This window comes from Astyanax mexicanus, chromosome 2, assembly GCF_023375975.1.
Source record: "Astyanax mexicanus isolate ESR-SI-001 chromosome 2, AstMex3_surface, whole genome shotgun sequence".
Taxonomy (NCBI): domain Eukaryota; kingdom Metazoa; phylum Chordata; class Actinopteri; order Characiformes; family Acestrorhamphidae; genus Astyanax; species Astyanax mexicanus.
The window spans coordinates 57,491,941-57,518,867 of record NC_064409.1 but is presented as its reverse complement, the minus strand read 5'-3'; the positions used below and the strand labels follow the sequence as shown (position 1 = coordinate 57,518,867).

The window sequence follows — 26,927 nt, the reverse complement described above, 5'->3', positions numbered from 1 at the left end:
GGTGCAGAATAAGACGCAGTCCAACAAATAACCCCATTTATTTAAAAATATGCATTATTATACACATTATCAGCCACCGATATCAGGAGTTGTTATTATTGAAATATTTATTTTCCAGTAATATATATTTTAATCTGAATGTAACACTTGTAATTCCGCAGGTTTTGCTGCCGGTGGTGCCGAAGTAAAGAAAATAAGCATTAATTCTTTAACAATATATATATTTCAAAGTCAAATGAGCGCTGGACTTTAATCTACACAGATTTCTCTCCTGAAAACCATTTATTTGGGTGAGTAAAGCTCTTACAGTGAGCTTAGATTTCCACAATTTTTACTGAAATGGCCGAATATAGAGGCCACCAGGCTACCTTAGCAATAATGCGGCGCTTAGAGCGCAGCTACAAACAGAGCAGCAATGGAACAATTTAAACTCAAAAATTGTTTATAACTAAACAGATCGTATTTTCTCGTCCTCTTTATATTATTTTAATAAACAGTGATAATGTAACTGTGGTATAATCACAATAATACACCCAAGGTTTATGCTATAACATAATATTGGCACGTGCATATGACCGCAGCACCGCAGTGCCAATATTACACATTATAGCACTCCCTCTTGTGTATTATTGCTTAATTATTTATTATAGCTCTAATAACTTATTATATTTTTCATAACATGATTTTTGCTTAATCAGCTCATTTTATGTTAAAAGACTAATTATTCTGACACTTTATCATAAATACAATACCTAAGACAAACAGTTTCCACCAAATGTTAGTTGAAGCACGTACTTGAACCACATGCTTGCACCAAGCAATCAAATTTAAATACTTTCGGATAGTACAAATACAAAAAAAATCACTTTGTTACTACACTCGTATTGTAACTAACAATTACATTTACTTCATTGCTTCCCTCCACCCGCAAAAGGGATGCCTATCCCTATCATTTATAATTAGGAACATGTATGTTATTGACATCTACTACTGTATGCAATAACTGATCGTGTAATGGCCACACAGTCTGAAAATTAAAACCAATGAAAGGACGATCCATGTCGGCGTATGATACTTTAGACTCCTACATGCTGCGTCATCATAAAAAGTCCATGACCCAAGATGAGTCACATGGGGAATTTAGAACTGAGAGCTTGATAGCATCACACTAGAAGGTGTCTTCTGTTACAATGCCTTTATTACAGTGTCATTTCAAAGAAATCCTTTAGCTACATTGTAATGTATGTAATTATCTCTCACTATCTTTAAGAAACTCCTGAAGACAGAGCTCTTCAAAGAGCTTACTCTCTTAACACCTCTAACACACTAACTACTTCTAACCTCATTTCCTTCTTCCCCTCCTTCACTCCTCTATCCTATTATTCCCCTTTGACCTCCTTTTATCCCTATCCAAAGATGTTTTACCTTTAAACTTATTTTACATTGTACTTGACTATTGTAAGTCGCTTTGGACAAAAGCGTCTGCCAAATGTAATGTAATGTAATGTAATGTAATGTAATGTAATGTAATTATGGATTTTCTGCGTTATCTCTTGTGGTCCTCTATGTCTTACAGAAAAGCTTTTACAAACCCAATGAAGGATCACAAAGCTCCTGCTCTGGGGACAGTTCCAACCTATTATATTTAATACACCAGTTTTATTATTTGAAAGATCTGGTCACTACACTGTCCACTGTGGATAGTAATGCCTTACATAGTGTATTGTGGATTCATTGTGGATTGAGGAATATTAAATGTGTACGCAAATCTGGAAAAGAAATGTGGCTCCCACTATCAGGCCTGACTCAAACTTTGATAATTGAACCCTTCCAACTAATAATCATATATTGACCCATTGCCCCTTCTGGAATAAATCTGTTTGTTTTTTTTTTAATTATAGGTTATTTTGTTTAAGTTCCTTCATGAATGAAAAAAAAATCTAAATTTTAGTTTTTATTGTAAAAAAAATGTGTCCAATTAAAAAAAAAGTTTCCCAAAATAAGGAAACGGTCGATAATATGTTATTGGATGGAAGGGCTTAATTAATGTCACATAGGTATTAGCACACAGGTTAGTGTTTAGCCACACTCACAAGCTAAAACATTACAATGTATACAGGTGTGGGCATCCCAAGCTGTCCCCTGAAGTAACACGTAAGGTTCAGTTCACACTGTTATCCCATGACATTTGTCAATGTCAAATATAGCAAAAAGAATGTTCAAAAGAAGAGTATAATATATTTTTAGGGAGGAATGTTCTTTAAGGAACTGAAATCAACCAAAAGGATTTCCTACAGAAAAGCACAGAGGGAATGCAATGTACTTTTGCCGGTTTCAGTTTTAGTAAGAAAATATGTTTGGCACGTTTTTATACATCCTGCCAGTGACTCAGACAGGGGGAAGTACCAGTGTTCCAGCTCAGCAAATCAGAGTCCAGCGTTGGACCTCTTTATCACTGTAATTGGGTCATTTGACTGCAACCCTACACTCTGCCTCGTTCCCCTGTATCTGCTTTTAATTTCTTTGAGTAGTCACCTGATCTTTGAACAACGCCGATTAACAGCATATCCTGAAACCTGAGAGTGGTATGTCAATTCCATTAGAAAATAAAGCGAGCAATTTGTTTTATGTATGTCTTCTCATTGCATCTTGGGTAGGGATGGATAAGAGCCAAAAATACAAATGACTGGAGAGGCACTATTGCTTCTAACGGATTATTCTTGCTGTTCAACCGTAAATGTGCAGATACGAGGGCAGTATGTTCAGAGGTGACATTAGGGCTTGCCATGTGGGCTGGAGAGTAGAGGTGGCTGCCCCTAATCAGAAGATTGGGTTCCAGGTCTATTGCAGGGCCTGCAAAGTGATCTCTGCCCAGGTGAGAAGACCAACGCAAAGGTTAAAGGCTTTTTTTAGGGAACACTGAACTACTCTTCTTAGAATATCAGAGTCTAGTCTTTCTAGTACTTTCCAAAACTGAAAAATTCTACTACACATCTAAATCTAAAATGTGGTGAGGGTAACAGTAAAATAATAAAGTAAGTAAAGTAAGTAATTTATATCATAAGTACTAAGTATAAAGTGGTGCTATACTGAAAAACTCCAGTTGGATCCAGAAAATGATAAATGGAAGAGCACAGATCCATTTAGGTAGTAAAGCAAGTAAAAATATTAGAATAAACTAATACAAATTATATTGCAAGTTAATCAATGTCTCGTTTAAGTCTAAATGCTCTAAAATATGTCTGAGTCAAAAACTGTGACACAACCATAACAGAGCAATGAGGTAAGAAGGTAAGAAGGCAAAGTCAATAACAGTAATGGCTCTTGCTAACAAATGGACTAGTGGTAATCCAGTGTGGATATAACAACATAATAACATGTTCTTGGGGTTGTCCGATACCACAAAATGATAAATAAAATGAGAAGTTTTATTGTTTTTAACTCCCAGTCAGGCTGCTGTTTATTATTATTATTATTATGAGTCTGTAATACATTTTATAGCTAATAATTCCATTAGAGACAAAGAGGACACTGATTAGATAATGCCTACTGCATAAATATGTATCTGAAGAATATAAGTCTTCAGAAGATGTGATTAACTCAAATATCAACAGGGCATAAATTATACTGCTGACATTAGGATTTCCCTCATATATGTAGATGAATACATCCACAACAATATCTACAGTTGAATAGTCTAAAGAGGAGAAGAACAGGATGTTTCAAAAAAAAAAAAGTCTATTTGCTAATGTCTAATGCTCTATTGCTCTATTGGAATCTGACCCAGTGACTACAATGAATACTACAGATCACTACTCTATTTTGTGACATTGCATATCTCCATGCTTGATTTTTGGTCAGGAAGGAATGGACATGGTTAATTACAATATCTGGATAGGCTGTGGCATTTTAATCAATACCTAATTATGCCATTAACAGACCCAAAAATGTGCCACGAAAATGTTCCACACACCATTTCAGCACTACCACCTGTCTGGACTGTTAACCCAAAGCAGGTTGGGTCAACGGTTTCCAGGGTTTGACCCCCTTTATCTGTGTGCTTGAGCAAAAATTAAAATCGACCTGAACAGGCCATATTTCATAGTTTTTAACCGTCTAGTTTTAGTTAGGCTGATTAGATAATTGCATGAGTAGGTGTACAGGTCTTCCTTATAAATTGTTCAGTTGGTATTCACCTCACTTTTCCTCCAATCTCAAAAATATTGCCTGGGTACTCAGAAATACAGTATTATTGACAGCATATTCCCTGCCAACAATTAGGTGGAGAGATTCCAGTCAGGCCAGGGAGAGAAACTGAAGGATTGGTTCTATTTAAACTAGATCTCATTGTTCTTGCTGATAAATCTGAGATCTATCTAAATAGACAAGGCACCCATACAGCTGGACTGACTGGCTGGGTCTCAACAGCACGGCTGCATTTGCCAAAAACACTGCATCAACACAGCAAAACCCACAGGCAGAGTGAGGTGCATTCGCAGTGACACACTGGCTTGTAACTAAAACAATGTCATGTAAGTGGTTCAGCCAATTACACGCTTTGCTGGCTGCTGCCTGGCCTGTTCAGGAAGGGTTGGCAGGAGATTTTGATAGAGACACATGAAAAAATAAAAACAAATCTCACAGAGTACAACTATAAATCGTGGCTGGCATGGATGTAATCTCTCTGTTTCCCTTTACTGGAAGACAGTCATGCTTAATCTAGAACAAAATGGTTTCATGAAGACTGTTTTAGCTCCTGCAGGAGGCAGTATTTTCAGTTTTTGTGTGTACTCCCACTCCCACTATAAGGTCTATGAAATTACACAAATACAAATTGAATGACAAATATGGTGACTGGGACTCAGAGTAGGGTGTAATAACTATACATACACTGTTTTAACTAATGAAATTCAATCTCTTTGAAATGTATTGACACCACTACTATTCAATAAAAATTTAAATAAAATAAATAAGTGCTCATTTGAGCAACTGTATTCATGCTAATCCTTAAATATATAATTTGTACACTTACTTTGAGATATAATATTTAAAATAACAATGTAAAAACAGAAAATGCATCTCTTAAACAGAGCAACTGTGGCTAGCATGTTGACAAGACAACACACTTCTGTTTCCAGCTTCCACTATGTTAGAATCAATAAGCCTAGACAATAAATTCTTTGTCGAAGCAACTGACAACCAGTGATGTCAGTAACGCGTTACTTAGTAACGCGTTACTCTAATCTAACCCTTTTTTCAGTAACGAGTAATCTAACGCGTTACTATTTCCAATCCAGTAATCAAATTAAAGTTACTTATTTAAGTCACTGTGCGTTACTCTCTCTCTCTCTCTCTCTCTCTCTCTCTCTCTCTCTCTCTCTCTCTCCACCTCATCTTCTCCACACACACACACACACTTCGCTCCCTTACCCATTCCCCCTCCGCTCTTCCCCAATCACACGCGTCTCGCTTTCTCCCCTGTCTCTCTCTCTCGCGCTCGGCGTGTCTTTAGTTTCCGCCCGTTTTCGTTTTTCGCCAGTTCTCGGGTTTCGCCCTCTTTATAAAGGCGTTTTTTTTGCGGCCGCGTCCCAATTCACTAGCCAGGGCAGCGGTCTGCCACAAATTTCCGGTGCTTTAAATGAACACTGTCAGAATTAAATCTTTCTCAGTAGTTGGGTCCGGTATGGGTCCGTATTGGACAACGTCTGGGTCCGGACCCGGACCCCAGTCTGCAAATATGTGATCCCTGGTCTAGACCATATACACGGTTCTGTTTTATAAAACCACTCCTTGCTGCCCTGCAGAGAGCAACAAGTTCAATGTTCAGTTTTACAGTGTTAAATATGTCAGGTCAAAAAAGACTTTCTTTATTTTATATATTTTTTATAAAAACAAGTATTTATGTTTAGTAAAATCAAGAAAGATATATTTTTTTATATGTTAAGTTATTTTTTTTATTTTTATTAAAAATATATTTTTTAGGAAATAGTTCAACTTAATAGAGATAAATTGTTGCTGTTAAAAATGCATTTTCCAGTAAAGGGAGTATTGGCAAAACTGGTTATAATGTTTATGTTAAGGCGGCGGGAGGTGGTGTCTGCAGCTGCTGAAAGTAACTAATAAAGTAACTTGTAAAGTAACTTAGTTACTTTTAAAATCAAGTAATCCATAAAGTAACTAAGTTACTTTTTAAAGGAGTAATCAGTAATCGGATTACTTTTTCAAAGTAACTATACCATCACTGCTGACAACACATCCATTCGATTAGCCAGTCTAGGCAGCTGGAAATCTATTGGAGAAAGCCATTTTTATGGTCTATGGAAGATAAACACTGACATTACCACATATATATATATCCACTTAGGACAGCTTGGATTTAGAGATTCTGGCAGTTTCTGTGATATAAAACCGCCATACATTGTATATTTACTGTATATTTACAGTAATTTAATTGGCAACTATCTTTTAGTATGATGAGATAATGAGATAGTGATGATCATAAAAATGCTGTTTGATATTATACATTTACACTAACATTCCACATGATTTGTTCTGTGACCTATGACCTTTGCCATGTCTCATGGAAGCTAAAGAACATGAACTGACATGTGGGATATGCTCTGAGGGGCTTGTACTGTATATGGATGTGATTTTTGCCTACTCAAGCAACTTGGTACAGAAAACACCTTGCCATGAGTACTGGCCAGTGTGTAGTCTCACTCACAAGATAGAACCTCATAACCTACACAGGTATCCCCCTCAGGTAATACTTCATGCTCAATTTACATCTCATTTACACTTTTAGTGTATAAAGTATGACATCGCATAGACCAGCATTAGTATTTTGTTTTCTGTGAATTTATTTGGGAGATAAACAGTTCACAAAGTATAAAACTATAGTAAACTTAAACATATAAGACCCTTTGGATATAAATGTAACACCAACAAAATGATATAAATGTAAATGGCAAGTCCTCTTGTGAAATCTGCATAATGCTGTATAACATATATTTATAAATCATATGACGACGTAATGTGTGTGTTTACAACAGTGGTGTAAAAGTGAATCACACTCCACATGTATAGGAGAAATACAAATATTTGCATATTGTTACTTTAAAGCAATATTATATATTATTTAATTTAAATAGCTGTTTTTTTATAGCTGTTTTATAGTTATATAGTTGTTTTATAGTTACAGTTATGCTTCACTAACTGTAATAAGGGGAATAGCATCTCTGTTGTTACTGCTCAAGCATCAGCATGCTGTTGATCACACTTAAACATGAGTCTTCCTTTGGTGAAGTCAGCTAGATAACAGTCACAAGGAATGCTGTGGAAAATCTTGTAATATTACTATACTGAATTAATTCCTATGATTTTTCTACTTTTGTTTTTGTAGCTTGTCCAGAAATGTGTGTTTTTTAACAGTGGCTCAAAGTGCAAATCACAATGCCTCTCTGTAGTAAAGCCAATATGAAAAAAAAATACTGCTTTATCTGCTTTAAAGCAAGATTATATTCCATATTTGCTTTTAAATGTAATACTTGTAATGCTCCACTGACTGTAAGAAGAAAAATAGCCTCTCTGTTGTTGCTATTCTGGGTCCAGCATGTTGTTGATTCCACTCAAACTCAAATTTAACTTTGTTGAAGTCAGCAAGACAACACTTACGAGAACTGTGTAATGCTGTTGAAAATCTCAATATCTTAATATCACTGTACTAAATTAATCCATTTAACCGAAATATTCTACTTTCAATTCTGTATCTCTCAGCTTGTCCAGAAATGTGTGTTCTTTAGTGGCTTAAAGTACAAATCTAACCACTCAACTGTAGGACAGCCCATGAGCAAAAAACACAAATTCTCACTTAATGCAGCTTTAAGCACATTTTGTATCTTGCAGTATAGTCTCTATATTTTTTTCCATGTGCTTTAACGTCAACATGCTAGTCTCCCAAACCTTGTGCTGAGTGCAGATAATACGAAATGACATGCTTTTATCCCAGATATTATGAAGGGGACTTTAACTACAACCTGTGGAAAGACACTTACCGAAGGATTTCCTTGCGTGTGAAGAATGTGCAGTCCTGCAAGGATAGAGAAAAGAAAAATGAATTTGCAATGTATGAATACTTCCCACAGAAGCAGCCTTGATTTCTAATGTTTTAAACAACACTGACTGATCTCTAACCTGTGTTAACTGTGTAGCTAAGCTGATTTTTACATCTATATTGCATTAGTGCACAAAACAAACACACAGGGCCATTGTTAGCTTGCAGCTTTTGGTCTAGGCACACAGCAGGGTTTTATGTTTCACTCAGATGATCAGGATGGTGCTGTGTCTGAGAGGTGCTATCTGTCACGTAAATGTGATATGAGACCTGGCAGTATTATCAAGGGGAATGTGTGCTGTGCATGCTATGAAACATGCCATTCAGCATCTCATCCCTTAGACCAACACTGTAGGTCTGTAAAATATAAAACCGTACCTCAGCACTGATCTGTCTGTTACATAACAGTTCAGGTTCGGTCATCTGAGACTATAATAACAACAAAATTATCTTCATCAATCAAAACAACCATGTTAGCTTTTCACTGCACCATGGAAATATAGCTACACTAAGCTCGATTTTAAAATCCCACAGACGAAACGAATGCAAGGAAGCACGCCATTTACCCAGCATAAACCCACCAACACATATAACACCCCAGCCCTGGGGATCCATTCTTGCCTTATACCCACACAATGTAGCTGTGCCAACCAGTGCCGACAGTTTTATTAGCTAATAATTTATCTCTCCTTTATGATGTTTACCCTGCTTTCTCCTGCACACTCACATCCTGACACACACACATCCCAAAAATAACTGGAGACACTTGACAGCAAGCGAGCAACCAAGCAAGCAAGCACTTCAAGGATTTATAGGCTCTAGCTTTTGAAAATTGTTAATTGCTCATTAATTTGAAATACTGGGCCTCGAATCTGTGCGATGTGAGGTAAGGTCACACAGCTATGAATTATTAGCACCTTGGATAAATGACCAAGAGCTGAATTATTGCCAGAGACAGAACATGGCCCACATGTCCAATGATTACATGCTCAGAGAGGAAAATGACTGTTTGGTAAAAGACATTGTTTCTCATAACCCTTCCACACAGGCAGGAGAGAAAGGTCTGAATGCAGATTTTATAGGTCTGTAAAATGTAGAACTTTTGAATGTAGAAATGTAGTACCTCAATCATGCATGTTACTGTAACAAGGAGGAGGAGGCCGGATGCAAATGCAAGTCATATTTATTTTTAGACATGACAAAAAAAACAAACCAAAAACTGAGACAAAGAAAACACTTAAATTAAACACTTAAAGACTATAAAACAAAAGATAAACTAGGTCTTGAGAAGCAAGGAACAAAACACTATAAAGATAACAAACCAGAACTGTAGACCAAAATAACAAACACACGGGACAAGGTCAAACAAAAAGCGCGACAGAGAACAATGGATCACATGAGGTATTTATACACAGGCACACACTAGGGACACCTGTGGAAGTAATGAGGGGGCGGAGTTACAAATGAGACACAAGGTGACAACACTAATGGCTTGGGCAGGGCTAGGGCGGGGCTAGGGCGGAGACAGAACAATAACAAAACAATGCCATGTGCTCAAAAAAGCACATGGCTGGAAACACAAGACAGGAAAACAGGGCAGGAGCACAGAAAACCAAAAGAGGGAAAAACACAGGACAGACATGGGCTGATATGTGACAGTTACATAACAGTACAGAATACGTCATCTGAGAAAAAAAAAGTGATCTGACACATCAACTAAATCAGTGACAGAGGTAAGTGGTTGGTTTGTAAATTATATATAATAATAATTAATGTGTTTTAAAGGGTTTATTGAGTGATACCATAAAATAACCACTTGGTTTTATAACGAAGAAGCTTGTTTATAATAGTGCATGTGAAGAACCTATAAATTGTTACAGAACCTTTTTACATCCAGAGTTTTTTAGAAAAAAGGTCCAAGCTAAAATATATGTCTACATATTAAAACTGATGGACTGCTATTGATATTAATAATAATAAAAAAATCCCATTGTAAATTAAACAAATCCCAAATAAGAAAACATGTTTGGACGGGTCAATTTCACAATGTTTGTTAAACCTGCATAGTTAAATGTGGCCCATTGCTCTTTAGTAACCAAAACTGGCCTATGGTTCCTTAAAAAAAAACATTTGTAGCACCTTAATGTATGAGAGTGCATGTTAAAATGAGGTGTGGTTAGTATGTAAGGAAAAGGTTGATTACAGAAAATGAAGGACAAAAGTGACATTTGTCTTTGTTTAATCTAAGACTGGCTTGAGGTGTGAGATGCTTGCTCTGTAAGATTCAGTAACTACAGGTGCTACATTTACATTATTACAGGGATGTTACAGATACAGGCATAGCATGCTCCTGCAATTATTTTTGTCTCTGTGTGAATGGAAATGAGGGATGTAAAAAAATACTGATACATCAATATCAGTATATGATACTATGTTTCACAATACTATCTCAATTCTCAAAAACACAGTTATTTAAAAGTTTAAATGTAAAGATAGGTGTCAGACAGTGGTTCAGTCTGTGCTGAAATTAGTTGATAAATAGCTGTAGCGGCCAAAGTGGACTTTAAGTTTAAAAAATAAAAAATGTTTAAAATCGCTTTAAAAGATAAATAATAATTTACTTTAAAGGTCTAATTTCATAGATAGATATATTTATTGATTAACATGATTAATTTTATATAGGATGGTTAAAAGAATAATAATTCATGTTGGATTTGGATTAAAAATGTGTACTGTCTCTTTAAGAACGGACGAGCCGGCATCCTTAGGCTTGCGTTTTTTAGTTTTCATTTTCAGATCGCAAGGAACCGTGGAAGCGAACAGTCTTCTTACCTGCTGTTGCTCTTCAACTCCCAGAAACTTTAAACCTTTCTATTTTCATTATAGGATACTTCAGTTAGTTAATTTACGTTTTGTAAGCTTTAAGAAGAACAATAAACTTCGATTATCATTTCAACACCTTGTGGAGTGGATTTATTTCAATTACATGGACATTGGACAGTGGAAACAGTAACTTTGGTTTAGAGAATATCAGCGTAAGGAAAAAGCACTATCCTCGCGGTCTCACCAAGATCAAACCTCTATAATAGCAGTGTATATTCTCACTGGAAGAAATGCACTTTTTTGCCCAATAATCTTAGGCAGATGGTAGTGTTTTTTTGTGCTGTGACAAAATTGACTAAATTTAATTTAAAATGTTCAGTTGTTTTGCTCACAGTATTGCAGTGTATCATGATATATTGAAATGTAAATGTTTTTAAAATATCCTGATGTGTGAGAACTTTATTTTTCTTTTAAAATATAAGAGTAGTGCTGCAAAAGTCAATTCCATAATACAGAGTCTAAAATGCCTAATACACTATATATCCAAATATTTGTGTATATAAATTCAAATAAACACATTCTGCTACTTTAACTTTCACATCAGCTGAACCAACTGGATCCTTTTCCCTTCTCAGTCTTCCTGACAATCCAGTTTAAAGTTCTATTTTCCAAGCGGTAGAACATTGAGAAATGCTGTGGTGTGTGATGTACAGTTTCTAGAAATACTCGGTTGGCTGAAAAAGAAGAGCAGCATTTCAGAGTATCCTCCCAGATTGGCTTGATATGAATTATTAATCGAATTGCTCGAAAACTCTAGTGGACCAAGATGATGTTTCCCCAGGGCACAACACAACAGATCATTGTTACGAAGGACAGAAGTGAGGCCTTCCTGCAGTTTTCATACACAAAGGCTAAGTGCAGCTTCCCTGCTATGGTCTACGGAGCAATCTGGAAATTGTATTGAGTAATATATGAACAACAAAAAGGTATCAAACAGAACTAAAACTCACAGCTACTGCTGCACTGCTGTGTGTAATTAGGTTACAGGTACTGTTACAGGAGGCAGAAAGAGTGGTGTTTAACTTGTTAGGGTTTTCATTGAGTACAGGTGGTGTTACTGAGCTGAGATGTCCTTTTGTCCAGCCAGCACAGCAAACTCCCTAGTGTTAAATTACCGCCTACAGTGTTGAATTAGAATTTATGCCGGCCGTACACCAGATGGACAGCAGATAAAATTGAGATTTTACTGTCACAGACAAATTTCTAATGCTAGAGTTGCAGCGGGATACTGTCATATCAATCGTTTGGTGAATCCTTCTTTTCTTTTGTTGGTGTTCCAACTAAATCAAATGTGTTTAATTGTATTACAAATATTACGTTTTATAGGAAGCAGCTCTCCTATTCATTTAACCAGGATCTTTTCCTGTCCTTTTTGTGTTTGTTTTGGAACAATTTACTGCACACAGAAGAGTTGCATCAGCTGTTTGTGCTTCATTGTTCAACAATTTGTCTTTGTCAAATGTTCACTAGAAGCATGATGGGAAATAATATCAAGATGAAGCTAGCCTTTCAAATAGTGTCCCTGTAAGATTCTTAGTCTTCTATAAGAAAATGTTTCAGATTCCTTTTAAAAGAGGTTTTAATGGGTTAATTTCCCATACAGGAATTAAGTCTAGTAGAATAGACTAATGTTTTTTTCATTATTTTAATGGAGAGTCTCCATTCAGAATTAGGGGTGGGAATCACAAGGTATCTCACAATACTGTCATGATACGTTGCTCATGATAACTTGCAATACTCAATATATTGCAAGATAATTCTATACGATACTTCACGGCATTGAAGAGAGTAAAAAACTCCTAAATAAATAAATACCAAGAATTATGGATTTAATGGTGTCGGAATTACATAATTTGACCTTAGAATAAGACAACCAATATTGCTCACAGAAGGTTTACCCTATTTTTTTAATTAGTGTCACCACATGAAGTAATGAAGCAGTAAAAAATCTGATTTAATCAGATTTGATCTAAAATCAGATTTAGATATAAATAAAAGCAATCTTGGATTGATAGAAAATATCATGGTACTGACTTTAGCTGCTTCATATTATAATACATATAATTACATGAACCAAACTTGTATTGTGTTGACACAAGGTGTATTGTATGTTATGGATTAGAAACCATAGCTTGCAGACCAACATTGTAGCAATAGCAATATTTTTGGAAGTACTGATTTAATTCATTTGGGCAATAAAATAAATCGATTTATTAATTCATTCATGCCTTTACAACAAAAATGAATATATATTGGGGGGTCAGTCTTAGGGAGTTTAGAGCATCTATGTTTTAATAAAAATAAAAATAGATATTTGACGACACATATCAATAAACGATTGTAACAATATTACTGTATACACCTTAATATCGATATACTATCCCACCTCAATTTAGAATGCTGTATAGTCCAAGACTATAGCCTCAATTCCGGTCTGAGACACAGAGTCAAAGTCTTTTAGAGTATGGTTGGCTTGGCTAGTGTTTATTACAGTCCAGATTAATACAGTATAAATGAAATTCTGTGTAGCAGGATTTTTTTTAAACAGATATGAATTTAACACTGGAGATTTTGCTCTCAGTATCTGAGTTGTTTCGTTTTCATTTGCCACAGAGTCAACAGTCTGTTACTGGTGCTACTGGTAGAGGGAAGTGGGAAGCACCTTGTGCCGCAGACAGTGATAAATGTAAGAAATGCCTTGAGAAAGGAAGACAAAGCTGCAACCTCTTGCGTCACGAATGGCTTTCTGTCCACCCCTCACTTGAATTATTTTTTCATTGTGATAGACTGATGCTTCATCCTGTTTACGTGACCCTCACGTGACCCATAATTGAAGCTTCTTGAATTCTTAATTCTTAAATTGTGCCCTAGTACCTTATTGAAGAGAATGGTATGTTGTGGATGCTTTAGAGAAAAATGAAAGCAATCCTGGATTGATTTTTTTTTTAATTATAGAGAAGATCAGGGTACATGTATAATAACATAAACCAAGCTTGTATTGTGTCAAAACAAGGTGTATTGTACATTATGGATTAGGAACCATAACCTGCAGAGCAACATCATAACAAAAGCAATATTTTTGGAAGTACTTCATTTGTATATTTGGAAATAAATCCATTCATTCATCCATCTATCCAAGTTGTGCATTTACAACAAAAAGGAAAAACACTACACTCTGAAAAAAAAAATAATAAAGGTGCTACAAAGGGTAAAATAACATCTGCTTCAATGGAGAACTATGTTTGTAATAAAAATAGATGTATAGAACCTTTAAATCAACCCTTTAAAATGTTTAAATGTTTTTTACACTCACACATCTATATAAGAAACATTGTTCTTTCTAGAAACCAAAAGTGGTTGTTTTATGGTATCTCCCAAAGAACGCTTTGTACCACTTTTATTTTAAACAGTGTACAGCAGATTACAGGTAACAATCTGAATCAGGCTGAAAGTGAACTGTCAGGACCCACTACTGTACTAGTCTATAAACATTTCCAGCAATAGCATAGCCTATGTGTTTCATTATATACATAATATAATGATTTTCTTTGTGATGATGTGATGGTCAACAGTTCTTTCAGCAGGTTATCATCACTAAGCTGAATTACTCACAGAGCAGAGAGATCATAGGTATAAGAAAAGTCTCTTACCTGATAGGCGTCTAGCTGTTCATCAGTAAATATCGTTTGCTTATTCCCCATCTTAGTCCAGTGTTTTTCCTCTCGTACAGATGCATCACATTGGAAGTTCGAGGACTCCTCTCTTTCCTAGGCATTTATGGCATGTATACGGTGCGGCCAGACGAGAAAACTGTGACCACGCATAGAATTACAGACCCCCGACTTACTTATGGATGTTTTGTAATGCAGATCACACTCTCCATAAATACTTGAGTGCAACGTGATCGACGATCCCTCCGCGACTCAAGTGTAGAGCTTCATGAATAGCACAATAGCCGAACAGCCGCTCACACACTCCTGTTTCAGCACTCACTGCTGTCCACAGCCCGCGGCGCTGCTGGTCCTCAGAGCTGAGAAACTGCAGGAGAGAGAGAGACCACCGGGGGCCACGAGGGGGCGCAAGTGCTGAGTGATCAGTGTCTGAGTTGAGCAGCAGAGTTTGGTTAAATGGCATTTAAAGTGTCAGTCTGTATAGTATTATTTTGTTTCTAAACTGAAATCAGAAGCATTTCTCAGTGAGGAAGGGGCAAAATATTGTGTTGAAATGTAGCAGCATGCTGGACAGCCATCCCTGCTAAGCTTAATATATTTATTATAAAACTCTGTTAATATATTATTTATCCACTCTGAAAGAAGACCCCTCACACCTGCCTTCAAATGATTTTCCCGCATGCTCAGTGCAATTACCCACTCTTACCAGAGAGGGCACTAAATCCCCCAAATCCCCAAATTTACGAACATCAGCTTTAAAATGAGCTTAACATAAATATATCACACAGACACATAAATAAATACATCACACAAATATATCTTGACTGAAGTATCAAGATTTGAATTCAGCTATAATTAAAATTAATGCAAAGGTTCATGCAATTCATGCAAACAGCCTTTGAGACGGTGGCCTTCAAGCTGAGCTAACTTTCTGTTTTGAGTTAGCCACCTTTAACCCGAAGTAAAAATTTTGAGTTTATGTAATCGTTTTTAAGATAACAGATTTTGAGGTGAAGTAACAGTTTTGAGTTGATGTAAGTCACTGATGTAAAAATTAAATGAGATTAACTAACAGTCTTTGATGTCACAGCCTTGGAGCTGAAATAACTGCTTATTTAACTTATGTTCAAGCTGAGATAACTGTCTGTAACATTTAACATTTAACCTAAATCATAAACTTCAATTCCACCTTCAAATGTTTTTCAAGTCTCACATACTCACTGACAGTTATGTAATATTGTATCACTTTTTTAATATATAGATTACCAAGTCTAATTCCCACATTGGTGTATTCCCATTAATTTGTTTAAGTCTGAGTAAATGATTGAGTAAATAATTAAGTAAATTATGTCAAATTAAGTTAAAGTAACAGCCACTGAGTAGAGGCAACTTCACTTCAAATAAGCTACCTTTAATTAAAATGTTAAAATTCGTTCATTTGTAACATTCCCGCATTACACAAAGTGCTGGGGACAGAAACACAATGGGAGATGTGTAAATGGCTTACTTACACAGTTTATACTCAACTCCAAAAGTGCCCAAACACATCAGATTACATATTTAGTCACTAAATATTAGTACTTTCCACATTTAAACAACATCTAGACATTTCAATGGCAGAAATGATGGTTGACTAATCGAACAAATAATAATAATAATAATTATTATTATTATTAGACTTTTATTTTCTTAGACCATTTCTTTACACTGGAATACTGAAATGTGTGACTTTCCCTTTGAGATTAATAAAGTGATCTATTTATCTGTATCTTAATCGTAACCAAATTGAAGAAAAGAAGAATTATGAGTCAATTTTGTAGAAGACCATACCATACCATAACACCGTAACCAATGACAGCGGCTCCATAGCAACAGAAATGATGGCAACTTCCGGGTGTAGTGAATTTAAAGCAATAGCTACTCTTAATATAGTTTGACCTAATAAGTTAACCCAGTTAGATATTTCTCAATTACAGCAACAAAAAACAAACAGAGAGACACGAAACAACCCGCTCCACTTTAGAGAATAACGTGCAGGTAGCTAGCATTCATTCAAGTCACCTGCACACACACACACACACACACACACACTCTGCTGCCGCACCGACTCGGTGAATGTACGTGCGCGCGCGTGTGCCTGTAGCAGATGACCGCACAAGCTCCTTTGACTGGTTTTAACGGACAGAATCCTCATGTACTGCGAATGACTTGGTGAATTTGGTCAGCCATGGACTCTAAGAGGGATAAAGAGCAGGGTGAGTGATGTGCAGCTCAGACAGGGGGGCTGGTGTTTGTGGTGGGATTATGTTGGTGTTGCTACACACGCTAGCGGAGGAGGTAACGCTAGCCTAGCTTTAACTGATGTAGGGCAGTAGCTGCTGTTAGCTGTCCATCTGTTCTGCTGTGCTGCTCACGTCCAATTTAGTGTATTTTGGTGGTTATATGAGAGTTCGCACTGTGATACATAAGCTATATTTGGTAGTGCGTACTATAGCTACGATACAATACATGCTTCAGCTAACTACTCATCCTCTCAGACAGTCCCTCCTCTCAGCACAGATTCCGCTTCAGCTCCTCTCTCTGCTTGTTGCTCTGCGCTGGGTGTTGGTGTAATGTCACACGGCCTGTGCTGCTGCGGGCTTTCTCACACAAAGCAACTGTTGTTTACCAACTGTTGTTTACCCACACTGCAGTCAGTGCCTCGAAGCTCCCATTCCATCATCCACATTAGCTTATGTGCTGAACAGTGCTCTCTACTCATCTGGCGTTTCACCCCCTTATGGTGTCAAATATATTATGCCTAATTACAGTAATATCTAAATCTACTTTAACATGTGAGGTATGCATCATTTTTGTCCTAGTTTCATGTATAAACACACTCAAACATATATCTGCTGTAAAATCCATCTCAGGACCATCTGGTAAGTTAGCTGGTTTCAGATGGGGATGCACGATGATATTGGAATTATATCTGTATCGGACGATTTGGCCGATATTTTAAATCGACACCTACTGACACAGACATACCAAGTTGCAAAGAATTAATTTCTAGGGAGGTACCCCTGAACCTGGACTCCTGGAACAGAACTTTACCCTCGGGCAATGCTAAAATCACTATTACAAACTGTACAGCGGGCAAGACTTTCATTGTTTTTTTACTTTTACCAGACAGTGATATGCTTTAGAGCAGGGGTATTTAATTAGAATTCAGTTGGGTCCAGTTAGAGAAAATTTCGTCAGGCCAAGGTCCGGACCGTCACCATTTTTTAAAACTTGCGTTATGATTGAGTATTATGTTATATACTGTATACTGAAGAAGCCTAGAAGTTCTGTTAGTGTTTTATGTCATCAACAACTGAAAACAACCTGTCACAATAATTACATTATCAACCAATCATAAAATAAATGGAAACACCCTGAACTTCGAGTCTTTCGAGTCTAATTTAATTTTATTTATATTAGATTTGCACCCGCCTGTCATGATAATTACATTTAGGACAAATCGTATAATGTATGGAGAAATGTTTGCTGAACTTGGCCAAAATATCAGCTTTTTTAATATTATTACTGTATCAGACTTTATTATGTTGTGGGTAAAACTGATGGTTGAAGTTTCCAATGCTTTTGTCCCCTGTGGGCTGCCTGTATTCTCATCTTTCTCGCTTTATTCTCCGACTTCTCACTGCCTGCTTCGCCTGTGTGGCTCCACGCTCTCGCATCTGCACAGATCTGATTGGCAGAGGAGAGCGTTTGGTCAGCAGCAGTAAACGTCACAAAACAGTACACTGAAAGCTGTAACCCCCTCTCAGTTTGGTGATCTTACAACACACGTGATTGGTCTGTGAGTTTATAGGAGGGTAAAAAAACACTGCCCACCCACACTAAAAACTGATCGTCTGACTCACAGACTCTTTGCAGAGAACAGGCCAATCAGAACCCTCTCTGTTTTGCCTGCGCTTTATGAATATGCACACAAGGGGAGCGCCTTTTTCTCCCTCTTCTGGGAGATTTTATCTGACTTGCGGGCATCAAGGAGCTGTTATTGATATGTGGTAGACTCCCGCGACTTCTGGGAGACTTGGGACATATTTGTTTTATGCTGGAAAAAGAACAAGCGCTACTATAATTGGCCAACACTGGCCGCCCTACTTTAAAATTAATTGATTTAAGCAAATTTATTATTATTTTATTTTTTAAATAGATGTATTGTTTTATTTAAGCTGTTAATGAAAAAATAGGGTTTAGGTTTAGGCCAGGTTTTGACCAGTCTATGTTAGGACCAGTTAGCTAAACAAATGTGAAAATGCGAAAACAAATTTCTCAGGAGAAACATTTACAGTTGGCAAAGCTAAAATGTAAGGCAAATAAATATTACATTTGTTTGTACAGTTATACCTATACACATATATTTATCTATACAGATAGAAACAGCAGAACATGGAATTTAAATGCCCAGAAGACATTTAAATGTAAAATGTTCTGATTTTTATTAAAAGATATGTAATCTGTCACTTTTAATGACCAAGTGTAAACTGAGTGAGTGAGTTGCTCTTAATCCTCCCCTACTCTGTTTCTTTCTCCAGCACAGCACTGCATAGTGCTGTTATAAACAATTAGTCAACACTGAATTTTGGAGTCAACTATTTTTTAAAATCTACGTTGTCAATTATGCCAACTAATAATTTCAGCCCAAGAATAGTGTGTGCTGCATGCTGGTAAAGCAGATTGGTTATGCTGGTCAACTAGCTTGTTCCTGCTGGTCCTGCTGATCAACAAGTCTGGTCATGCTGATCAATCAGCATAGTCAAGCTTAGTCATACTGGTCATAGTCATCCTGGTTGTTAAGCTTGGTCAGGTTGATCATGCATGTAGATCATCTAAACCATCAAACTAAAAAAAAAAATAATATGTCATGGCCTGTGTTTCTGCAGGCTGGTCAAAATCCAAGCTGGTCAACCAGTCTAACCATCTTGACCAGCTTGGTCAGGCCATGCTATCACTTTTCAGCAGGGAGCACTGTTACAACGTTGGGTACTTTGTTAAAGCTTTGCTGTAACAGTGTCAAAAAGTGATGCTGTTCATAATGTCTAAAAAAGGCTGTCACAACATTGCCACAATCTCAGTATTAAGGTCTCTTTATAAGGCCTGGTTCCTTCCTTATAGGTTTTGCATTTATAATAAGATCTGAGATGAAACTAAATACATAATACATTACTTTAATAATAATACTTACCAATGTAATTATAGTAATTCCAAATTTACAGATGTAAATGCACCAAAAATCTTGGAAAGCATTCAAGGGCCCAACATATCAGCTTGCCAAAGCATGGTATTGAATCCAAAACCGTGTCATTAATAACCCAGTGCTCTAACCAATTAGCCACCACTGCCCCAGCTGACGATGCTAATTGGGAAATACTAATTGACTAAGACTAAGAAAACACTGCAAGGCTTATATTTACCACATTCTAATTTGTGAAAATATATTTAAAATGCGGTGAATGTAAGCCTTAAGGTGTTTTCTTAGTCTTAGCAATAAAAAAAGTTTTCATTGTTTTATGAAGAATGCAGGCTTGCTAATTTAACTGAATCATTGCCTGATTAGTTGCTGGGTTGAATTTGATTTAGTTGCAAATTTTAATTGGGGTGCTATTGATTACAATGATAAAAGTTTTATATATAAAATATTTTAATGTAGATTCTGGAGCATTTCTATTAATATATTTATCATGAAATTTTGGCACAAAGCAAGTATCAACATAAACAAAAATGTTGCCATATGGTTTTATGAATACCTACTGCCAACATTCTCCATGCACAGCATAAGCTCTGTTCTGACCAGATTATGTTACATGGGCTCCTGGGGTGATTCTGTCTTTTGCAGCAGGTCCTTACCTTGTCACGCTGTCACAACATTTCACAACCTCCTAGAATACTGTCAGAAAATGTTGTTTGAACATTGTAACATAGAGAACACAATAGGTTTAGAAACAATAGGTTTAAAACTAAATGTTATCATCTTTTGAACATCTAAATGCAGATAAAGCGCAATCAAAAAAGCTTGGGTTCAGTCATCCGTGGTCACGCACTGCACTCATGCCAAAATAATAATATTGTGGCGGCTCTGGGTTGTGTGTGTGGCTGCCTGTAGGCATGGTTCTGTTCTCCTGTGTGCGAGCATGACAGGGGTTTCATTGTGGATACTGATGCGAGCGACCACGGCCTCGGAGCAGTCCTGTCGCAGGTTCAGGACGGCTCCGAGCGCGTAATAGCGTACTATAGCCGCCGCCTGGACAAGGCGGAGCGCAACTATTGCGTAACGTGCCGGGAACTACTCGCGGTGGTCGAAAGCCTTAAACATTTCCGAGCGTACGTGTATGGGGTGCCCTTTCTGCTGCGCACTGACCACGCCTCGCTACAGTGGCTCATGTGTTTCGCGAGCCCGAGGGCCAACTCGCGCGCTGGTTATCTAGACTCCAGGAGTTTCGTTTTGAGGTTGTGCACCGCCCGGGCCGTGGCCACAGTAACGCGGATGCTTTGTCGCACCGGCCGTGTGTGGCCGCTGACTGCAAACATTGTGCTCGTGCTGAGGAGAAATCTGCTGAGACCGCACGCTGCGCTGCAATCTCCGGGGATGTTACTGGCGCTGTCGGGGTGGCTCAGGTGTCCGTAGAGCAGCTCCGCGATGCGCAACGGGCGGATCGCGAATTATCGTGGGCTGTACACGCGCTCAGTGCGAACGTCACACCGTCGTGGGGGGAGGTGGTGCCGCTGGGCCCGATTGCTAAGGCGTTGCGCTCCAACTGGGCTAGTTTTAGTTTGTCCGACGGTGTACTGTGCCATACCTGGGAAGGTTCCGGCGAATGGGCGGCGCGTTTTTCAGGTGGTGGTACCGCGGGCGCTTAGGGGATCGGTCCTATGGGGATTTCATGGGTCACCTGGGGCTGGGCACTTTGGTGTCACCAAGACTCTGAAGCGCCTGAGGCAACGCTTCTATTGGCCTGGGTGTAGAACCGACGTGGAACTTTTCGTGCACTGCTGTGACGTGTGCGCTGCCAAGAAGGGCCCCTCGAGGGCGCCCCGCGCCCCACTTCACCCTTACCAGTGCGGCAGCCCGATGGAGCGGGTGGCCGTGGACGTGCTGGGCCCCTTTCCGGTGACGGACTCTGGAAATCGCTTTGTTCTGGTGGCGATGGACTATTTCACGAAGTGGCCAGAGGCCTACGCGGTGCCGGACCAGGGGGCGGTCACTACTGCGGATATCCTGGTGCGGGAGTTCTTAGATTCGGGGTTCCGGAAGAACTGCACAGCGACCAGGGGAGAAATTTCGAGTCGGAGGTCAGGCGGAGGTCTGCCGCATCCTGGGAATCCATAAGACCAGGACGACGCCCCTTCATCCGCAGAGTGACGGACTGGTGGAACGTTTTAACCGCACGCTGGCGGCGCAGTTGGCCATGGTGTCGGACAAGAACCAGCGTGACTGGGACAGGCACCTGCCGGTAGTGCTGCTGGCCTGTCGCTCCGCTGTGCAGGAGACGACGGGATTCACGCCGGCTCTGCTTATGTTCGGGCGCGAGCTGAGGACGCCGGTCTCCCTGGCTTTTGGGGCGCCTCCTGACGGGGGCGGGTACGCTTCGGACACGCCCACTTTTGTCTCGGACCTTATGTCTTCGCTGGAATTAGCACACCGTCTAGCGCGCTCCAACCAGTCTGCTGCGTACGACACACGCTGCTTTGGGGACCCGTTGGCGGTGGGGGCGAGGGTTTGGCTATATAACCCTCAGCGGAAGAAGGGACTGTGCCCGAAGCTCCAGTCGGCCTGGGTGGGTCCGTGCTTGGTGCTGTCCAGGCTGGGGGAGGTGGTGTATAAGATCCGGTGGGGCAGACGCACTATGATTGTGCACCGTGATAGGCTGGCCCCCTATAGGCCGAGACTGTCGGACACTGTGGACGGTGGTGCGGAGCCTCGTGCCTGACCTGAACTCTGGCTCTTCGGAGCCGCTGGCAGGCGGTGCCGTGCCCGGCCCCTCCAGGCTGCCGCGGGCACGGAGGCCGCCCGCCCGCCTTAATGACTTTGTTTGCGACTGATTGTAAAAAAAAAAAAAAAAAAAAAAAATGTTCTGTTGTACACGGGGTTTGTGTTGGGTTGGTGGGGTCGCCGGGACGGCTGACCCTTGAGGGGGGGGGGGCTATGTGGCGGCTCTGGGTTGTGTGTGTGGCTGCCTGTAGGCATGGTTCTGTTCTCCTGTGTGCGAGGATGACAGGGGTGGGGCATCTCCCTTGGGAGGGGTTATGCAGAGAGGGTGGGCACCACTCTGGATCTGCCATCTGGGAGACACACAGCTGGGTTGGTGGCCTTTGGGCTATTTTAGCTCTGTGGGTGGTTGGTTTTAGCTCTCCTAAGTCTTGTTAAAGGCTGTAAGTGAGTGGCAAGCCTGTTCAATAAAAAAGCTGTTGAGCATTCAGCATGAGTCTCACGGGTCTTCCTTCCTCTTCCACGCCACAATATGTAAATATCTTATAATCCAGTATTAATAGAAACATATCAAAGAACCCAGGAACTATAAACAAAGTGAGTTCAGCTGTCTTTACTGAGCAAAAAACACTGTGTGAAATGTGAAGATCTGAGCTGGTACTGCAAACAGTGAGTCACCAAAATACATGTTGCCAGGTTGTGAGAATGAGAAGAGGCAGGTCATTTTTTTCCCGCTTTGCTTTCTCTGTCTTGCAGAAACGGAGTGTGCAAGGATCACAAACGGGCTTCTGAAGTCTCGAACAGGAGAATTTGATTTAGAATCCATTTTATTTCTCAAACTGAGGAGCCTAGGTAGGATATCCATGTATTATTATCTATTTTTAGTTATTTAGATAGCCTGGAATGCCTGTATCACAGCTGCTTTATCTGTATCTGTTTTCTATTCTTTTCCATTTTTAGGAATATATGATCTTGGATGTATTGGAGAATGTATTAACCTGGAGAGACTGGATCTTTCTGGGAATAATATCACAAATCTATCACAGCTAGCATCACTCAGACTGCTTGTTGTGCTTAACCTGTCAGCTAACAGGATTTCTAACTTAGGTAAGTGTTTTTAAAGAATATTTAAAAAAATGGAAAATATCACAAATCAAAATAATGAAATCTAGCATATGTAACCATGAAATGTATACATTTGTAGAAGCACTTGGTAGCTGTGAAAGCCTACAGAGTCTCAATTTGGCTGGCAATCTTGTATCCAGGTAATTTCTGTGATTCAGATGTTTCAGTATTTATATATTTCTTTATTGCTTGGTCTGTACATGTAATAATGTGTCAATGTCAAATCCACAGCACTGATAGCCTCCATGCTTTGAAGTCTTTAAGAAAATTAGAGAGTATAAGGTTGAAGGATAACACCTATAATTACTCTAATCCAGGTTTGTTTTTTATACCCCCATTGCCATGCTTTCAATAAACATATTGAATAGTTTTTAGCTTATATATTTTAAACGAATGTTTACTGACTCATTTCTCTTAGTCTGCAAGAACACCTCATATAGAGGCATCCTGCTTGAAATGTTCCCAAACATCAAAGTGTTAGATGGTGAGAGTCTTTTTTGGGTCATACAGTAGCAGCACGTATCTGAGGTAAATGGAACAAACAAGATTACAAATGATCTGTTTTATGCATTTCTGTAGGGGAGAGGGTTGTTGGACGTGGAAGCGATCTATACCAACTATGCAAAGACATCGACGACACAATAAAAGGTGCCTGTAGACGTACAACTTGCCTTGTCTGCTACATTTTAAAAAAGGGTTAAGTTGATTTCCAAAACTATTGGCTGGTTTAAAGCCTAGTCATGGACTATACGACACTGTATGTGGACATACTCTATTGAACGAGATATGTAGTCTAGGACTAAGACCAGGATACCAACCCTATGATTTTTATTTTTTTTTTTGTTATATCAGTATTACAAATTTGTTGCTTTGTAAACATTGGCTTTTTATGTCTGAGTATGAACATGTGATTTTTTTTCAGGCATGTATAAAAATGGTCAACTTCCAGAAGTGCCAGATTGTAAGCCTTGGGTAGATGACGGTTTTTGGGAGATAAAAAGATCAAATAATGCCATTGTTGATGAAGCCTATAAACAATTTAATGGTAATACTTATTCTTTTTAACCAATCCTTATAATGTTCTTTGTTAAATCAATACAAACAACAATTAGAAGTTGTTTAGGTTGTGCAATAATAGTAATATTAATTTAGTAATGCCACCTTGTTCCTTGACAGATGTCCTTCATGAATGCAGACTGCTGAACAGCAGAGCAGCACATGCAATCTCACAAACCGAGAGGACCACTGGCCTCAAGAACCAACCAAAGCAGTACGCTGTTTAAAGTCAGCAGCTCAGCCATGACAAATACCATTGTTGATTATTTTCTATTTTGTAAAAAAACCCATATTTGCTACTACACAGCTTTTTCTGAGTGTTTTTTTTAAAGATCCATATGCTTGACATCACCAGTGCCAGAACTCCTGAATATTCAGTGTTGCCTGTAGTATGCAAGGGTTTAGTTACTGAAACTACACCACTTCTGTCCGTTCTGATCCTCCATCCTTGAAAGGATTAGGCATAATAAACCTGGACTCCATTCAGACTGTCCTCTCAGGATGCTCAAAATCAGTCTGTAGACTTTTGCATCAATAAACTGTACAAGCTGTTATTGCTTTTAACAATGCTGCTATTTGGACACAGAGTTTTTGTGAAGTACAGCTAATGCTTTGTCTTTATTGATCGTCATTGAAGTTTTCCCATGTTGCTCTTGTTTATTGCAGTGATTTGGGAGGTGTTTTGGACTTTTTATTGTATGCATTATAGGAATTTGCATATTGTTTTTGTAACCTTAGTGTATTTTTGCATTGTTTTGCTTTTTTACTTTTTTGCTTTGACTGTATTTATAGATTTGTACCACTCCTGAAATTGAAGTGGCTCATGCTTTGTAAACTTGCATTTAAATGGATAAAACACACCTACTTGTACTGTTGTCTGTATGACTGGATTTTATTCCTTTGTTAATATAAAGAAACAACAGTTTTCATCCAGTGCTGTTTCCAGCAATGTGTACAGACTGCACTCTGCTGGGTAGGCTTATTACCAGGTTTAGATGTCCCTCTTCTGGCTGTTTTTTGTGTTGCATTTACTCGTACATAATACAGACACCTTTGTCTGTGCAATCAAAGTATTTTTATATTTATGGTGTCTTTGTAATAATACCTGGTACGTTATTTAATGTCTTACTGCACCTAATTTGCCCCACGTAACAGAGCTGCAAAATAAATGAATACCCCTAAATTCACACATGATGATATTTCACGAGTGCATTGCAGCATCCAGCTCAGTAGAGGGTGCACGTTTCTGAAAAGCTTGTAAACAGAAACCCACACTGCTGCGCATGATCTTCCCTTCTGCATGCCAGGAAGTTCTCTGGCTGGAGATTCGTGTGGTTGCCAGTTTGATAATAACCCTTCCCTACTCAGCTTTAGGTAGATCATAATTTAGCTAACCAATCTGCACTCGTACATCTGCCAGTTTTATTTGTATTTTGTAGAAGTAGTATGTACATTCCAGTGTAGCACAGGCAAACTTAAGCAAGTTTATATAATTAAATAGGTTCTGTAAAATAATACAATTTTTAAATCCATCTTACATAATTATGTCAAATTGTGTTTTCAGCTTCTTTACATTCAGTGCATGAAATTATAGTGGAATTTACCCTCATTCAAAAAATTGCATGGAAGAAGTAAATATTGTACACACTTGTGGATGAAAATGATTAACAGTCAATCTCCATTTTATTCGTTTTTATTTCCTTTTTTTCATTTACTAATTAAAATCCAACTAATTCCCATGTATCTATTCATGGAAACATGAAATAACCATCACTGCTTACATCATCATGTGGGGCTTTCTGAAACTTTCATTTAGGTTTCTGTCAGCTAACTATAACTAGTTATATATTCAGAGATAAAGACTACTGCCAGGACAGCAAACGTATGTTGAATCAACGTTAATTTTTCTGTTTCTAATGCATTAAAACAATTTTGTGCACATTGATTAGGGTTGCCACCTTTCGGAAATTAAAATATGGGGCGCCCACCACAGCCCGCCATGACCACCATGGCGCGACTCCTGTGGAGTTAAAATAATTTTAAAAAAGTATAAATTTGATATATATATATATATATATATATATATATATATATATATATATAT

The 26,927-nt window shown here is 38.4% G+C and overlaps 2 protein-coding genes across 3 annotated transcripts in view; one reads left to right on the top strand and one right to left on the bottom strand.

Moving 5' to 3' along the window:
- Window positions 1-16,711, bottom strand: part of cib2 (calcium and integrin binding family member 2) — a 31,956-nt gene extending 15,245 nt beyond the window's left edge. The window contains exons 1-4 of one of the 2 annotated variants that reach the window (XM_022672198.2): window positions 16,503-16,711; window positions 14,844-15,034; window positions 14,647-14,763; window positions 8,055-8,089 (exon numbers count right to left, since the gene is read on the bottom strand). In XM_022672198.2, coding sequence (XP_022527919.1) covers window positions 8,055-8,089; window positions 14,647-14,697 — 86 coding nt within the window. In that variant the 5' untranslated portion in view covers window positions 14,698-14,763; window positions 14,844-15,034; window positions 16,503-16,711. Of the gene's footprint in view, window positions 1-8,054; window positions 8,090-14,646; window positions 15,035-16,502 lie in introns of both variants that reach the window. The other variant, XM_007228263.4, reaches the window with a different exon arrangement.
- Window positions 16,712-16,749: 38 nt separating this feature from the next.
- Window positions 16,750-25,693, top strand: lrrc61 (leucine rich repeat containing 61). Its single transcript, XM_007246475.4, has 9 exons — window positions 16,750-16,922; window positions 23,399-23,494; window positions 23,603-23,749; window positions 23,847-23,907; window positions 23,999-24,084; window positions 24,186-24,251; window positions 24,347-24,415; window positions 24,690-24,812; window positions 24,944-25,693. The coding sequence occupies exons 1-9, from the start codon at window positions 16,895-16,897 to the stop codon at window positions 25,048-25,050; spliced, it is 783 nt and encodes a 260-aa protein (XP_007246537.1). The 5' UTR covers window positions 16,750-16,894; the 3' UTR covers window positions 25,051-25,693.
- The last annotated feature ends 1,234 nt before the right edge of the window (window positions 25,694-26,927 follow it).